This window comes from Paramormyrops kingsleyae, chromosome 11 (assembly GCF_048594095.1).
Source record: "Paramormyrops kingsleyae isolate MSU_618 chromosome 11, PKINGS_0.4, whole genome shotgun sequence".
In the NCBI taxonomy this organism is placed as follows: domain Eukaryota; kingdom Metazoa; phylum Chordata; class Actinopteri; order Osteoglossiformes; family Mormyridae; genus Paramormyrops; species Paramormyrops kingsleyae.
Window position 1 is genome coordinate 14,292,835 of NC_132807.1, and position 17,780 is coordinate 14,310,614.

Sequence of the window (17,780 nt, forward strand, 5' to 3'; positions counted from 1 at the left end):
GTTGGCTTTCACCTCTGCGCACTGTGAGGGATGCACAGGATGGACGCTGACACAGACCAAGTTCAGGTATGTGGTTTTATTGCAGGACGAGCCATTGGAATATAACCAATGGTGGAAAGGTGGCTGAATGCACGGCACAGAGAGACTGGTGGAGGCAGAAATCAGAGTTGGTGAGCCGGGTGCACCAAAACATGGGGAAACTAGGAGCACCTGGGAGAGGAATGTGCGAGACCGGAGCAACTGGTAAAACTAGACAAACTGGACAACAGAGCGCAAAGTCTCGGGGAAGCCCTATTAGTTGGAATCCCGGGGGGGGGCGTGGCTGAGATGGCAATGGGGATTCTCCAGCGTGATCCATAACTCAGTGCACAGTGCGTACAGGTTCTCCGCTACGGTGATAATGGGATCTATAACATCCATGGGTTTTAACTCCTCCTAGTCGCCTTGTGCTGTTGCAATTCACGTCCTCTTGCGGCGGTGTTCAGATTGTAAGGTAGCATTTTCCTGGGGTTAGTTCTCCATCCTGACAGCTGACAGATGCTAAGCAGTTCCACATATTTGCTGACCCTCCTTTCGAAAGCTTCACCAAGTGATCTTCCCACCAGATTGTTAGCTCCAACAGTATGACTTGCTTGGTTGATTCAGACACATGGACAGAAATGCAGAAATATTATTCTGATTATATTTTATTTTATCTGCTATGTGAGTGTATTTTAGTACGCTCTGTCTCAGTTGGTGGGAAGCCTTGCTGAGGAGAGGATGTGTGGTGAACGTACCCCTGATGTGCTGTACTGTTTTCTTTTGTATATTGAGGAATAAACTCTACACCGGTCAGCCATTCAGCAGCTCGGGTCGTCTTTTGATTCACACAACGCAGAGAACACGTAGAGAAGCTAACCGGCAGTAAAGACCGGTCACATGCGCACCCCTGCCCTAGGGGGCCGTCTGTCTTTTGTATAAATTGGATGGAATCCACAATAATATAGCAATGCATTGTCACTGATAAGAAACAATGTTTCTGCTGTTCTTCAGTAGTTCAAATGACACCTTTCAGAAAAGCTATTCATAGGAGAAAAAGCAAATCAGTCTCTGCTTAGCAACAAAAAAGTTTACTGTCACCCAGTAACTAGGTGAAACTCCCAGAGTTATTGAGTGTCTCCGTCCTGCCTGGTGGATGTCTGGTTAAAAAAATGCGAGAGTCCTCAGTGCTGTCATCAAAGCTAAAGAGGGCTATTTTGAAGGGTCTAAAATTTAAGAAAATGTTGCGAAGCTGAGCACTTCTTTTGGTTGTTGCAGTATTTGATATGTATTACTTCATTGCCTAGAGGCCTTTTACTATAAGGTGAATAACATAGCTAAAATATAGAAAAAAATATTTAAAACAGGTGCATTCAGACTTTTGACTGGTAACTGGTACTGTACCCTCACTATCCCTCACAGGGGGCCTTATATGGAAGAGGTACAGAACCTGGCAAGGCAGTGCGCTACCCAAAATTTGTGCCCACAACTGACAACTTGTGCCACCCACAAAAGAGCTGATTGTGGGCTTCAGGAAATCTAGGAACAGTGTACGTTCTCCTACTCCTGCTTGTCATTCCTCCGCACTCCTGAAATTAAGATATAAGATAAAATTTTATTTATCCATAGGAAAATTGTTGATATGCATATGGTGGGATGTCTCTTATATGTCTGCTTCTAGGTTTTGCACACAGCAAATGGAAGTGCAAGATTGTTTAAATAAAATTAATTTTAGTGTGCAGTTGTATTAATTGCCTTATTTTATCTATCTATCTATCTATCTATCTATCTATCTATCTATCTATTTGATAGTCTAATATGGTGAATTAGTATGTATAATCTCATTATACAATACAAATTGTATTTGCGTCTTGTCTAAATGTTTGAAAATATATTTATATTGTTCTTGTTGCTGTATGTTCCAGAATATCCCACTGGGATTGATAAAGTCAATCTTAATCTTTTCAATAAAGACCTTGAATCCTTTTGATCCTTAAGGATGAACACACTAGAGGTGGCGGCTCACTGTTTCCCTCTGGTGACAGAATTTTCGTAGTGCAGCAACACACGGACAGTAAACATTCAAAACGTCACTTCCTGTTACACTAAAGCAGAAAAACATATTCGAATCTGTAAATCGTGAAATATTTTTATTGATTCGAGTAAAAAATAAGTCATCTTCAGCACGGCGCCTTCTCGGAAGGTAGCTAAGTCGCATTTATAAACCAGAAGTGACACGGAGAAGTTGTGCTGTGTTTCTGACAGCGATGAAGGTTAGTCGGGGTGGATTTGTTTTTGTCAGAGTCGTAGGCTGTTGCAGTTTCTCTTAATGCATCTAGCCGGATACTGTCGGGATGCCACAATTACGGATTGACTCTTTTATGTAATGAAAAAACAAAGTATGCCTAATAATTATATATAATTCCATTGCAAAACAATGTTGCATAAAATAATTTAGATAATTGGTCCATAGACGTTCTTGCATCAAATTATGTGGATACTGTCGCGATAATAGACAGTGCCATTTGGTTTGCTTATTTTGTTATTTATCCGCAAAATGGAGGCCTTAATGTTGTTTATATGGATACTGTTTATGACCCAACTGTGCACACGCCTACAGGTGGTGAATATCCTATTAAACTAATAGAATAAAACCCACGTGTATAGCTGTATCAACTGAAGTACGTACTTGCTATACCTTTATTTTCATTTTCCTGCACCTGTAGCTGCTGTTGTTTCAAAGTACAGAACCCATTTTATACCAGTTTATACATGATTTAAATGTTCAATTTTTTTATCTCAGTTTAGTCTTTTAAGTCATTTTATTAGTGCCGTTTTTCCCCCTGTATTCTGAAATGAAACTCATTACTGTGTTAACTACCGTTCTCCATCACCCATTTTCCCTATAAAGGGACCCAACTCAGATAGTGATCTGGTGGAGGATGCTAGCCCATCGCCGGACAGCAGCAGCGAGGATCTGCCCCCATATCTCCGCGAGGAGCCACCAGAGGGTGAGGCTTATACTCATCTTCCTACACCAAGGAAAGGGAGCATGGGAGGTGACACAGTACTGGTTTTAGGATATGCTGGGGTGCCCTCCAGACTCAGTAACTGGTGAGAGAAAAAGGTGCACACATGCTTAGGTAAACAATTATGAGAGTACATTATAAGAACTGAAGGTGCACCCTCTAATTGTAGTTTCTGAATCGGTTAAACTTCAAAGCTTCCTCTGTTTTTCTGCTGTACCTAAACCATGTTTACGATAGGTTCCAAAAGGATGCATTTAAAAACTTAATTTGGTAGAGATCGTTAAAATCAAACTTTTAAAACCTTTCATAAGGTTTATGAAAATGGTTACATGTGAAGGCGTTATACTGTTAATTGATAGGGATGCAGCAATACAATTTTTGTCAGACCAAGTATGAGAACCGATACTTGCTTTTTGGTACTCACTGATACTGATACCAGTTAGGCCTGGGTGATGTGCAAAAAAAAAAGCAAATTGCGATGATTTAATTTATAAATATCAGGATGAATGGTAATGTGGAAATCCCAGCCCTCCCCCCCACACACGCAAGAATAAACACACATGGCATCAAGTGAGGCACAAATTTTTTAGCTTGGAGAAAATGTGAAAATATGAAAAAACAGTAGATGGATAATCGACAGTCTTGGTTAAAGCTTGCCGGTGGGGCTGATTAGAGGGGCTGATTCTCATTTTTTAGTCTCTCTGGAAAGCGATGGATAGGCAGGCCGTGTTTAATTATGATTTACAAACATATCCCTGGTGGTCTAAAACAATCTGAAGTAGTGGCTTGCAAACGTTTTACACCATGTGCCACCTCAGAAAGTGTTACGTGTACCACCATTATTATAGATCGCCAAAAACAATATACTGGATAAGGGCTTCTGTTAATTTCAATGCCCAGTGGTTATTGTCTCTTTTCTTTCTCTGTACTAGTGTTTCTATCAGTTTGTTTACTAGTATTAGGTGCATCCATACTAATTAAAGTACTTTTGTGGCATTCAGAGTTTGGTTCTGTGTATTTACACGTGTGTACTTGACCATACGTGTATTTCAGTGTCATCACAATACATTACATATTAGACCCTTTTTGGTTTATAAAATCCTTTAATGGGTTGACAGGTTTACTAGGAGAACCACAGTGGGTACCTAAATCCATATTCATAACTGGCATATGGGGTTTTTGCTGGTAAGTGGAAGTATAGGTTTGTTAAATATTCTTATGATTGATGTCTGCTATATGCTACCCTTAGCATATTTCTTATTAGCCTGAGAAGTGTTCAGCAAACAAACAAATAGCAATGCAGCACATCAACTGTTTGACTGCTTTTTTGATATGGACCCTGACAACTGGTTGTGTGCATCTGGAGTCATTCATATCTGCTTTTCTATGTACAGATTTCGTTCATTTTAGTCTAAGACATTTCTGACAGAAATGGCCTTTAGTTGTGTCCATATGTAAATCATCAAGGTTCACAGCTGTCTAGCAGTTTGTCACTAACTGCATGATTATGGCATAGATAATGAAGGTCACTGGTGATAGAACGTTCTACTGTTTTATGCCTTCAAAGCAGTGGAGCTCTACTCAAGTGATCTTAACAGCCACAAATAGTAGCGATTGTGGTGGATTTGCTGGAGGTGTCCAAGGCCTTCAAAAGCCAGTTATTCCACAATATTTGTAAAGGACACATTGAGTTCTTTTGTAGGGTACTGCACGATGCATCTTTTCTGAGGATTTGTGTAAATGTAATCTTGTGTCCTTAAGAGGGCACCATTGTCCAACTGAATACCAAGCTTTTCAGCAAACATTTAAAAGCTATTGCTTTCCTCTACATCAGTGAAACTGGGCGTTGGGAAGTTCAGAGGATGTATTTTTAATATGTTAGTGTTTTTCCCTATATCTCAGGATTAGGATACACACAGCTGGTTGCTTTAATGTTGGCATGCTCATGCAGAATGAATTTGGCTTGCCAAAAACCTAGTGTGAGAAGATTTATTTACTGTTCCAGGTTTTCTAGATAGAAACATTATTTTTAGGATAAAGGATATGCCTATGAAAATGATTTTACCAGTATAATAACTCACCAGCTCATTGTCCTTTGTTTCAAGTGATGTGTAAAATACTGTTAGATGCTGAGTACAGACCCTTAGAACAGCAGCCGGCAAAAGCCACAAGCTTCTTAAAGGTTTCTGCATAGCTGTAAATACTACAGTCTCTTATATGGAACTGGTCTAATTCTGATTTTTTTTTTCAACCATATGCTTGTAAAAGTATTGTATGTGGTAGAATCAAAGAACTATGAAGTATTCTATGAATCTTAATGCAGTTTGTGTATTGTTGCATGGTAAAATTTGAATTTTTAGCTCTGTCTTAAATAATGGGGAAAAACAAGAAATACTTCAATAAAAATTTGCAATAAGAATGCATTTTTAAATATGAGTTGTTGATTTTAATATAGCAAAGTGTTACATTACAAAATGCGTTTATATATATTTTTAATATTAACTTCATTTTGCAAATACTGTACATGCATGACATAAAGTGTAATGAGATCAATTATCAAAGAAGCAGCACTGTAGTTTTCCTGTTTACATGGCAATGCTTCCTCATTCAATCGTCCTCTGATTCAGACACATCCAGGTTAATCCACATAATCTACTGAGTGACAAGGGCTTTGTCAACATTTTCAGGTTATTTATTGGCCGGTTGTAACACATCACACATAGGTCTGGGGTTGCAAAAAAACAGTTATTTTGATAATCAATTAATCATGTGATCAGTCGATCAACTAATTAGTTAGTTGAGCCAAAACACAGGGTTTGAAGAAAGGTGCAAATGCTTTATTTAAAATACAACAATATTTTTAAAGTTGTAATAAAAACTTTCCACGGTGTTGACAGTCTCCATTTAAAGTGACAACGTGTCATAAAAACAAAGATCTGCTGTCTCCCCCATATATAGTTTGGTGACGATTGTATGGTAATGATTTGATGGTATTTTCCAAATGAACATATTTTGAAATCTTGAAGATATTATTTGTCAAGCTTGGGGTGTCCTGGCTAATTTTGTTTCCAAGATTTTAAAATATTGCAATATATTACCATAGTGCTGCCCAAGCCTAGTACAATTTAAAAAATGTACCCATTTTATTACACTGCTTGTATTTGTGATTGTTGCAATACTTCTACCCTCTGCTGGTCCGGTGGAATACCATTGCTGCACTCATGTGCCGACCACGAGCATCATCCACGGACAAATGCAGTACATACACAAGAGTCTGTGACTGGTATAGCATGTCGAAAAGAGAAGAATGAGCAGTGGTGCTGATATCATCATATGCAATGTATGCAGCAAACCGCAAAAATGCAACCAATCATTGACAAAATTCTCTGTCAACTTTTTTATTACAGATTATTATTGACGTTATTGATTAGGTGTTGCAGCCCTGCGTAGGTCATTCTCAATATTAGTCAAATCATACAAGGACCATTACAAACATTTGCAGAGGAAGGGAAACAATGCTGGCTTTCACTTGCTTCTTCTACTGCTTTAGAAGGGTTTGTGTCTTTTGACGAATGAGGGATGACCAGATAGTGATGTCTTCAGTTGTGGCATTTATATATATAAAACACTGTTAGTTATTATTAATAATATGTACATGGGTTCCATAAGAGTAGGAGATGTGGAAACTAATCATAATAATTGTCTGTATGTCCTAAGGGTGAGTGGACTTAGTAGCAAGGAAATGATGTACTGCAATAATTTATGACTTCCCTTCTCCAAAGCTGAAGTCTTTGGGGACATATGGGGATCATTTTATCTTGCTTATGTGAAGTGGAAAAGTTTGCAGGTCCCAGGCCATGATGCAAGTGAAATTCACAATACATGTAGAATACATAAAAAGGAATATGAAAACATTATTCTAGTCCCCCTCTTTACTTTGAAGATATTTTTTTGTGTCTTTTATGTTTGATGCCATATTTTAGACACTACAAAGCAACTAGGCGATGTTAATTTTGGAGATAGGGCTGAGAAACTATTGCTTTAATACTCTAGTTTCATAGTAGATGATTTCACTGACTGCAGTTAATGTGTTCAAGTGATGTTACATCCAGGCTTACATGGCTAGCTGATTTCTCCATTTGCAGCTCTGGTGCACAAGATCTGTGGAGGCCTTAAATGCCCTCTATCATTGTCATACCCTGCATCCCTACCCCCTCGTTCTCTCCCTCGTGTGGCTCTAATGAGCCACACCTGTTTCTTGTTTAATCTTACCTCTCGTTACAGCTCTCGTGTGGATCACCCCAGGTGCCTCTCGTCTGCTCCCTCATGTGCCCTGTATAAAGCATCCTTCAGTCCTGCGATCCCGAGTCCAGTCATTGATGTTGCTGCCTGCATGTGCTCCCCAGTGTGCCCCGTGTCTAATGTTCTTGCCTGATCCTTCCTATCCTGTTTTGACCCCTTGTGGCCTGTTTCCATCGCCCTTCCTGTAGTGTAGTTTCCTTTAATAAAGCCCCTTTTGATTTTTCCCCACACCTGCCTTCGCCTCCGTCCTTGCCCTCGACATGACAATCATATGTTTTTTTTTTTTTTGCAGAATGGCCACATGAGTGCATTTGGGCAGCCACTGTCATGTTAAAGCTTGTGGTCCATTCAGTTCTTTCTTGCACCTGGCCAAAAGACCAGGCCATCTGTTGTGGAGGCGTTTCAGATACCTGCCACAGTCATTTAGGGTATTGATTCAATGAGAACGGAAATTATATTTTATTTAATTGCCTACAGAGTGTCCAATAGTTTGTCTTACCGGGATCATGACAGACTGCTTTGGTACCTTTGGATAAAAATGGATTAGTGGGGTTAAATACTTGGCAAGGCATGAGTGACATTGCAGACCCCAGTTCATATCTTCCCGGGATGACCTGGATGAAGGGACCCTGGTGGAATAATAAATAAAGAAGAAGTTATCTGAGGCCTTAATAGGCCTGTCAGAATGTGACGGAAGAGGCCGGGAGTAGTGCTCCTCTACACCAGAATAATTTGTCAGGGGGACTCAGCCAAACCACTATTTCTGAGACCAGGATCCTTCTCACCTGCCTCTTAGACATCTGATGCATTTCCATCAGAGGTCTTGAAGATTATGTCAAGGATGCGCTTAGAGAACATTATCCTTGAATGCTGTGTGTGAAACTCTTCATTGACTTTAAATTTATTTATTTATTGGAGAGATGTTTCTTTCCCTATATGAGTACTAGGTCAATGCAAATAATAAATACACTATGTTTCTCAGATGATGATTAGATGAGCCATTCAGAACCAGCAGTTAATTAGAGGGCCTAGCTTATATGAGTGGTCTGTCTTGAATTGTTTCTGTTAGAGGTTATCTTTGTTCGAAGGCAGCGAAAGATAAAATACAGAGGAGACAATTGAACCCCCCCCTACCCCCAACCCACATGCAAAGCCTTTGTGAACCAACAGGCTCCTGGTATTCAGGGAAACTTCATATCTCTGGCTTACGATGTGTGCCTGAGTTTAGCATGCCTCTGTGGTATTGAAAGGCAGGTGCTGTTGTTGGCCATGTCTTTAGTGAAAAGGACACGGTTGAGTTCCATGACCTGCTGAAGGTGTAGGAATAAGTTGGATGGATTGGAGTGGCCTTTCCATAAGGCTTTTTTTTGCTGTTTTGTTGTTCAAATCTTTGGGGGGGATTTGATCTTTTCAGTTAAACAGCAACTGTCTCACTATTGCTGTGTTTGCCTTAGACAAACATAGATGTTTCCTTTAAGCAAACAAAGACACAGTGTCTGACACATTGAAAATCTTCCCTTTTTTGAAGACAATTACTATTCTGTTTGTGTTATCAGTACAGCCTAATTCTATACTTCACTTTTTTTTTTAGTTAACCTAATTGCAGAAGTCATGTCAAATTTAGGGATACAGTGTGAGTTTTAAATGTTTTACTTATGATAAAATTTTGCTGTAGATTCAATAATGTCAAATATTATCGAATTTAAATGTTGAATGCAGCTATAAAACAACTTGCACAGGGAAAGTGTTCACATGCTAAGGCTTCCCATCAGCTGTGAAAAGTAGCTGTGTGACACCCCAGACTCCAAACCCTATAAATAGTTTATCTAATCACTGCAGTCTTGTTTGTAAGGCCAGAGGGGCTGGCTGCACCTCACTGTGGAGATTTGTTGCTAAATCATGGTTTTGTTTTGGGGCACTTCCTTTAGCGCTGGAAGGAAAGGGCCAAGTTGAATAATTGATTGCAATTGATTTCAGTCCAGCGTTGCTGAGAGAACACAGCATATGCAAGATAATCATAAGCAGTATAGAAGTACATGAAGTCATACAGGAAAGCACTGCAAATTTTGTCCAGTGTCAAGTCATTGGCACAATTAATGGCAGACTGGTCTAGAAACTGATGTCTCACTGTTTTTCTTTGCATCAGCAAATGTCCAACAATTATATAAGAAAACACTGTAAAATTCTATGTAACCTCGGCCAGATTAGGGAGACTGGGGCCCCGCCCTGGTGCCAGATCTGGGGGGAGCCTTCAGGTGAACACCTGGTGACCTGGTGGTTGGGTTTCTACCCATGGATCCCATCAGACAAATCCCGAATGTGTTACATGGGTCCTCCCTCCTGTGGGCCCACCATCTGTGGGGGGAGGTTGCTGTGGGAGGGGGGCTGCTGTGGGGTCTGGTGCCTTGTGGATTAGGTGGCAGTTGAAAGCAGAGGCCTTGGCGGACCGATCATCAACTGCCAATATTGTTCGGTGGGAAAAGGATCCTGAGCTTGTGTGTGAGTAGGCAGATACATACTGTACATTTTCATCCTTGCAAATGGATCAAAATTTTTCTGTGAGATAACAGGAAAACATGGCTAGAACAAAAATCTAGTGGGTCTCCCAGGTCAGGATTAGATATGGATCAATGCACAGCATGGAACCAAACTCTTGGAAAGGGGGTTGCCCTGGGTGAGAGGTGCTAGGCAGTTGTGGGTCTACTTATAGCTCCTCAGTTTGGCACCAGTAAGTTGGACCTCACCACCGTGAACAAGCGGGTTGCCTCCCTTCGACTACAAGTCTGCGGACAAGCTCTAACTGTTGCCTGTGCATATATGCACCAAACACCATTTCGGAGTAACCAGCCCTTTTGGAAATCTTGGATGGGGTTCTTGAAGACGCCTTGCTGGGGGGGCTTCTAGTGGGGGACATGGGTCACCTGGAATGGTGCGATTGGAAGGAATGGCCTGCCTGATCTGAACCCAAGCAGTGCTGTCATTAGACTTCTGTGCTAATGTGCTGTGTGTCCATAACATACACCAGAGGTGGAGATTTATGGTCCAGAGAGAAAAAATCCAGACCAAGAATTTGTTTCAACCAACCAGTTTAGTATAAAGAGTCACAGTGACAGAGTACTCAACTGGTTGGTTTATAGCCGAATTCAACATTTAAACCAAATGTTGTTCTGGTCTGTCACAGTGAAGAGATGGCTGAGCCAGAAGCTATCAATGTACCCGTTGATCTAAATTCCTACCCTCACCTATGGTCACAAGCTTTAGGTAGTGACCAAAAGAATGAGATCATGGATAAAAGCAACAGAAATGAGCTTCCTTCATAGAGTATCTGGGCTCAACCTTAAATATAGGGAGAGGAGCTCAGACAGTCGAAAGCGGCTCAAAGTAGAGCCGCTGCTCCTCTGCATTGAAAGGAGCCAGTTGAGTTGGTTCAGGCATCTATCAGGGATGCCTCCCCAGGGAGGTGCTTCAAGTATGTCCTGCTGGGAAGAGACCCTGGGATAGACCCAAAACACACTGGAGAGATTATATTTCTCAGGTGGCTGGGGCAAGGGAGGTCTGGGTATACCTGTTCAGACTGCTGCCCCTGCAATCCGGACCCAGGTAATCGATGGATGGATGAATGGATGTAAAAGTGTAGTGTAGTGCTGTGACTCAGTGTTGGCCCAAGCTTTGGCCCAAACACTGTTGCAATGCATCACACCTCAAGGATTTTGGGTTTGAATCCCACCACTGCTGTGTGTTTGTGTGGAGTCTGCATATTCTCCCCTTGTCATGCCGGCGTCCTCTGGGTACTCTGGTTTCCTCCCGCAGTCCAATCACTTGCAATTACACTAATTGGCATCTCTAAATTACTAGTTGTATGAATTACTTACTGTGATGGACCGCACCCTTGAGCGTCCAGACCCCCCCGCAACTCCGACGAGGATAAGCAGTGAGAATTTGGATGGATGGATGTAAAATTGTAAGCTAAGCTGCCTAGACTGAAGGTGTCAGCTAAGCGAATAAATGTCTCAATGTGATGATCACTCCTTGCCGTCCGTAAGGAAAGCTCGGCATGCGACATCTTTTTGTTTCTGAAGCAGGAATTTTTGTGGTGTTTATTGTAAACAAGGTTAGGTGGGTCTTCTGGGGCCTCCAGAAAATGTTTTTGAAAAATACTGTCGATTCCAGTGAGAAAGTTGTTTTACATGCCACTATTTGTGTTTCTGATGTCAAACGAATTCTTTCATACTCTTGACTATTGCTCTTTAAATGCCTAAGAGCCAAATGTAAGTCTTTGTTGGGAGGATACTGAGTAGAAATGATTTTCTGCTTTAGTTACTCCTCATTTACTAGGCAATAAAGAGGATTAAAGGGAATAGAACCAGAGCAAATCTGCTTTTTCTGGACCTGAGGTTATTGGAATAGAAAGTCTCAGCAGGACACACTGCTCCTTGCTCCAGCTTTGCCTCCACTTACTACTGGTATCATATTTTCCTTTCATCGTCTTGTTTTCATGCTTAGATCTGAAAAATAAACACACTGTAGCGTTTTCCCGTGCAGTTCTCTGCTTTTTTTTTTTGTCAGATTTTGTTTTTCGTCTCATTTCCATATCACTGGCCTTTTAAAGATCTTTCTGAACAGTAATGTTCTTGTATCTATCACTAAAGACTTTTACATCTTGTCAAATCAAGCAATGATTTGAAAAACTGGAAAAATGAACAAAGAACAAATTTGGATTGTGAAACAATATCAAAGACTTTCAGATGTATTTCAGAATCTGTTTAAATGGCTCCACTATTTTTTTGATGTTTGATTTAAAAAATTTTTTTTTTACCTGAAATGTAGTATTTATTTATTTTTTTTATCTCTATAACCCATTAAGGGGTGTTAAAAATTAGGACTCTCTGTATCTTTTTTAGGTCAAGACCTGATTCATCAATTCTGTTTTATGTGTTTCCTATGTCTGGCTTAGACTGTGAATTGTTGAATACGCACCTTGAATACACACTTAACAGGTTTATTTTTATATATATATATTTTTTTTTTTGGAAAGTTTTTCAAAAATTAAAAATTACTTTGTTTTTTATTGTAGATGTTTCATTTTGAGGATCCACTGTACCTGGAGTTGTTTCATAGTTTCCCTGCTCAGTCGATTCCTCAGTGTCCTATTACAGGCAAAGTGCTCTACAGTCATTGGGAACTGTTGGTCATCTCGCCATCACAGGTGAGAACAAATGACACATTGTTCTGGGGCTGGGAGTCCAGCCCCCGGATGACCTGTGTACGATGTTTCAGCTGTTTCCTCATCATGGTGGTCTGCAGCTTAATGTGACCAGTGGCTGCAAACACAACAGCCGAACACCTTCTCCAGGGGCCTTGTGAACTGTGCAGAGTTGGTTTGAAGGGTAATGCGCAGAATGCCATTAGGCATTATTAATATCAGAAATGAGGTATTATTGACTTTCTGCCCCTCCTGTTCCATCATGCTGACAGATTCAGCCCATGTCAGGCAGAGAGGTTGATGGACTGTGCAAAGGTGATGGATGGACTGTCAGTTGTTGGTCCTTGCTGGAGAAGCACGAGGGGCCCACTGTCCACAGCTTTCTCCCATGGACCCCTGACCTGCACACACTCACACTCGCACTCACACTCACACTCACACACACTTGCACATACCCTTTTTACTTAATGAGGTGTAATTTTTTTTCTCATTCCAAAACAACACCAAAGACACCATCTGTGCAGAACTGAGTGGGTTTAATCAACGCTGATTTATTTGACATTGATTCATGCATGGGTTTTCCAGTGTGGATGTTTGCAAGGGACCGTTGTTAGTATTTAACTATTACCATCATCACAATATCAGCCTTCATTCTGATACACAAAGACAAACAGATGTTTGTACATAACCTGTGCCGTTTCATTTATGATTCCTGATTTATGATCACATGTATCCCTAATGGGTCTTTTTTTGTTTTCTGCTATCCAACCAGGAGTTCATGATGAATCATGATGTGACTGATATGTCAGGTCTCTTTTGCTTTTAAGGGACTTTTAAATGGTTTCTAAAGACTGCCGTTATGGTGGTTGCTAACCTGTTGGAAAATCCCTGTGACAAAACTCCAGTCCCATAGAACCAAATTGACAGACTTACGGTCCCTCCTTGGGTGCCCCCATATGGAACCGTAGTAGCCGGCTGCAGGTCCACGAGGCGACCTTCTGTTGTGCATACGACAGCATGGAATTCAAACATAACTGTTTCATTGAAATATACTGCTATGTTGAAGCCTAAATAAGTAAACATAATGACCTCCGTATATAAATGTCTTTGCAACAAGTCAATAATGTAATGTTATCTAATGCTGGATGAGAGGCCTTCTCGAGTCCGAAATAAATCTCTTACATCATGTTCTCACAAAAGCAGCCACTTGTGGTTGTAAACACTTATAGCCTCTGCTTACTGTGGACCTTTTCCATCTCTGCCTAGCATGTTTCAGTGCACTGCACCAGCATGTCCTACATTTCAAGACTCTATTTGTTCAAGTTTATCTCTTGGTGCTGCTTGAGGACACTGGAAAATTGAGAAATAAGCATATCTGAGCTTGCTAAATTCATTTATAACATAGTCATTACGTTGGATTATTCCACACTGGTGATTTGTCACATATTTCTCAGTAATGGATATATTCCCAGCAGACTTCATGAAGCCTCCCCAAAGATATTGGCCATCCAACAATATATTATTATTATTATTATTATTATTATTATTATTAATAATAATAATAATAATAATAATACTATATTTTATTTACGGGCACCAATCAGGACACTCCCCTCACCTTACATGAATTAAACGATTCATATTAATACATTTTAAAAACAAGAATAATATAAGAAACTAACACACGATAAATTAAAAAGAGTAACAATAAAATAATTCATGAAAAAGAGAGAGAGAGAAAGCTAATATATAATACAGTGGTATCTCAGAACTCAAATTTAGCATTTTTTTTTAGCATGTAAACACAAAATTAACCGGATAAAACAAGAAGAGCATATACTGTACTAAACACATCTAAGCACATTTATCAAAAGTAATTTGTAAAGTAAGAAAATAAATGTATCCAAACAATGTGTAAAGTTAAAAAAAACAATGTGTCCTGCCCCGATCGTCCGCTCCTTCCGTGTGCCACGCCCCCTCGTTAACACCGTGTGGAATCCCCGTGTGATCAGCTGTTTCTGGTTGTTGTCATTAGTCCTCTGAATTTAGTCCGCATTTCAGTTTGTTTCCCCAGTCCGGTCATTGTATTGTCCATCTGCGTTTTGCCTGCCTTACCTGTAATTAAACCCCGTATTCGCCGATACCCTGACATCTGTGCCTTTGTCTCCGTTCCGTCCCGTTCGGCACGATAATATTATTATAATTAAATGTATTAATGGTTTATTATTAATATTAAATTAATTAATAAGACATCTTTATTTTTAAATGTATTTTATTATATAATAATAATTACTGTTACTGTCTATCATTGTCTAAATGTATTTTTACTGTCTAAATATATGTATTCAGCTAGTGTAAACATGCATGATGCTATCACAGCGAATGCAGGGCTGAGACTGAGGCGTTACCCTTTGTTTCTGCTGAGAGACGTGCTGCGTGATTCATTTCCCCGCACATACAAGTTATATCCTAGGTTGGAGTTCTAGCTAATTTTTTTTCGAACTGGTCGGTTCAACTTTTTAGAAATTCGAGTTCTCATGAGTTCGAGAACTGAGGTACCACTGTATATGCATACACAAGGCACCTGATAAAACGGGCATTTAGCTTTGTTTGTCATCGGTCTGAGAAAAGGATTAAAACAAATTAAAACAAAGGCCTAAACAAACTGTAGCAGTAATAATAACTCCAGCCTTCATTAGGTAGCCATAAAAAAAATTGACAGAAACCTCTCAATGAGGCTGTAGCAGATGCAATTGCAATATGAATAAAGGACTTCAATCCACTTTAAGAGGTGTGGTTGTATGTGTTTGTTTTGAAGTCTTACACAGAGTATATCTATCAAACATTATGCAGTGACCTTGATATTTCGTTGTCATATAAAGCTGCATATGGTTCATGCAGAAACGTGGCCTTCACGATTATCCCATCCCATCACTCATTTGACAGATGTATGCATATAGAACAACTTGACAAGGTGCAATGAATGATTCATATGGCAGAGGCATAAAGATCACATTCTTCAAATATATCTGAGTCAAACAGTTTTTTGGTATGCTGGAGGAAAGGCTGGTGCAGTGTCCCCTCTGCTGTCCTGGATGTCCCGTGGTATATGCAGTGATCTCGGCATCAGCAGCCTCGGTGAAAAATACCCAGTAGGTCCAAATGCATGAGTGACATGCGGCTCCCTGAGAAGTCAGTAATTATATCCTCTTGAGAAGCCCAACAGTGTCCTACATCTTCCTTGGCAGAGTGAGTGTAGTTACAGTCATTCTGATGGTGAGATATTTCTTTTTTCCTCACTCCCATGGTGCAAGGCCCCTGATCTACTGCGATCCAACTGGGACGCTTCGGCCGAAGGTCCTTGACAGTTTGGCTGCTGTATTCACTTGTACATTGCAGTGAAATTGAATTAATAGCACAGAACGTCGCCATGGCACATGCACTGTAAGGCTGATGAGGATGCCCATTAGCGGTCTCTAATCTTCTAATGTCTGTGACCTAGATTTATACATTTTGTTTTCAGGACACAATGAAAGCCAGATTGTTGTATCTGTAGCGACTACTGTACATCTAAGAAGACCATAACCTAGCCAGTGCATGATACTGAGGTCATTACTCATGGTAAGCTGCTAATATTCACATTCATATTTCCTGTGGCTTCCTATAGTCATGAAACATTTGAGTCAAGCGCTGTGGGCATACCACTGATTTGTTAAATTTCAGGGGAATTAAGTTAGTTAATCCTGTCCATTATCTGGGGCAGTCATTGTCTTATCTCTTTTTGACCAAGAGTATTTGGGATCTGAAAGTGTGTCGTCTTTTTTTTTTTTAATTACTTTAGTAAAATGGAGCATTTCCCATTATCTGGGTTTTTCTGCTGCAGTAATAGCAAGGTGAATGTTTTCTGTTCAGAAATCCACGCTGATATGGACTGGCTTAACTTGTTTTCTTTGTTGATGTTTTTATGATTGACAGGTACAGACAGAAAGGGGAAAACATTTTTAAATGATTCTTGCACGGTTTTTATACTTATTGGAATGATATTCTTAAATAATTTATTAAATGTAAGGCCATTGGCAAGGCAAATGGATTTAAGTGACTTGGGATGGAAGGATGTAAGGATAAGTGTATTGTGGCTTTGGAGTTTTTACAATGAAGAGAGTTAAACAGGAAAACAATAAAGCTGTTTCTGGTCTAGCAGAGAAGGACAGAGGTGCGGAAAATAGGACATGTTTGGGGAAGTATGACCAGCTGCTACGGCTGACAGAGAGAACATAGAAGCCATATATTATAACAGCTTTTTTATGATTGCTTAGACACTATCTTTGAAACAATAGGCCTTTATTGCAGAACTCTACTCAATAACTGCAGAACTTCACATTAAACCGGCAAAACATTATACATCTCTTGAAAAAGTAAACAGTTCCTGCAATACTCTTAAAGATCTTTTAAAGAATTGTGTTTCCACGTCAATACCATACACACAGACCAACACGTGAATTAGCGCGTGCAGCATCAACTACACACTGAAAGTATGAATGAAAAACATCTGTGGCTTTAGCTTTACCTTTGTGCTGAGCACTTTGCAAAGTGCTGTCATACATGTCACAAACACACATACACAGGTATCCAGATGTGTAGAGTATGGATGCGTATTCCCATCATAACACATTGTCAATACAAATAAGGGGATAAAGGTTTTCTTTTTCTTCAAAATGTTCTAACACGGCTCAAACAACAAAAGAACAGAAGAAGAACACAAAAAACGTAGTGCTAGGAAAAAAAGATCAGAAACTAGGCTAAATCTTGCTTTCATGTTCTCAATGTGGAAAGTTCATTGGACAAATAGTGTAGGAATGTAGAGATCAGTGTTTATAGTTTTGCTAGAAGTGTGTTGTAGAAGTACAAACTGAGTGTAAAGCAGTGAGCCGTGTTGACTGTGTTGCTTTAAGTGTGTTATAAAATTACAAATTGAGCGTAAAGCAGAGAACGTGCCTTCATTTTGGCACACTAGGTAAATGCGTTGGCTATATGTGTTACTGGTTTCAGAGGCAGTTCTTTAAGAATCACTGATATTGTTTAACCATTCAGGATCCGTCACCCGACTTTAGCCTAGATCTTTCATTTATGATTTTACTTTTGACTTGGAAGGTGTGTAATTAGCATGGCCTTGTTTGCTCGTGTTATTGTCTCCATATTATCTTGAATGTTCATCCCTAAAAACTGCA

At 39.9% G+C, this 17,780-nt stretch overlaps 1 protein-coding gene across 2 annotated transcripts in view; it reads left to right on the top strand.

Annotated features, from left to right (window-relative positions):
* Positions 1–2,099: 2,099 nt before the first annotated feature.
* LOC111841607 (transmembrane protein 263-A) overlaps positions 2,100–17,780 on the top strand; it is a 79,658-nt gene continuing 63,977 nt past the window's right edge. Inside the window, exons 1-3 of one of the 2 annotated variants that reach the window (XM_023807484.2) lie at positions 2,100–2,291; positions 2,930–3,029; positions 7,332–11,831. In XM_023807484.2, the coding sequence (XP_023663252.1) occupies positions 2,286–2,291; positions 2,930–3,029; positions 7,332–7,537 (312 nt within the window). In that variant the 5' untranslated portion in view covers positions 2,100–2,285 and the 3' untranslated portion in view covers positions 7,538–11,831. Of the gene's footprint in view, positions 2,292–2,929; positions 3,030–7,331; positions 11,832–17,780 lie in introns of those variants that run through there. The other variant, XM_023807475.1, reaches the window with a different exon arrangement.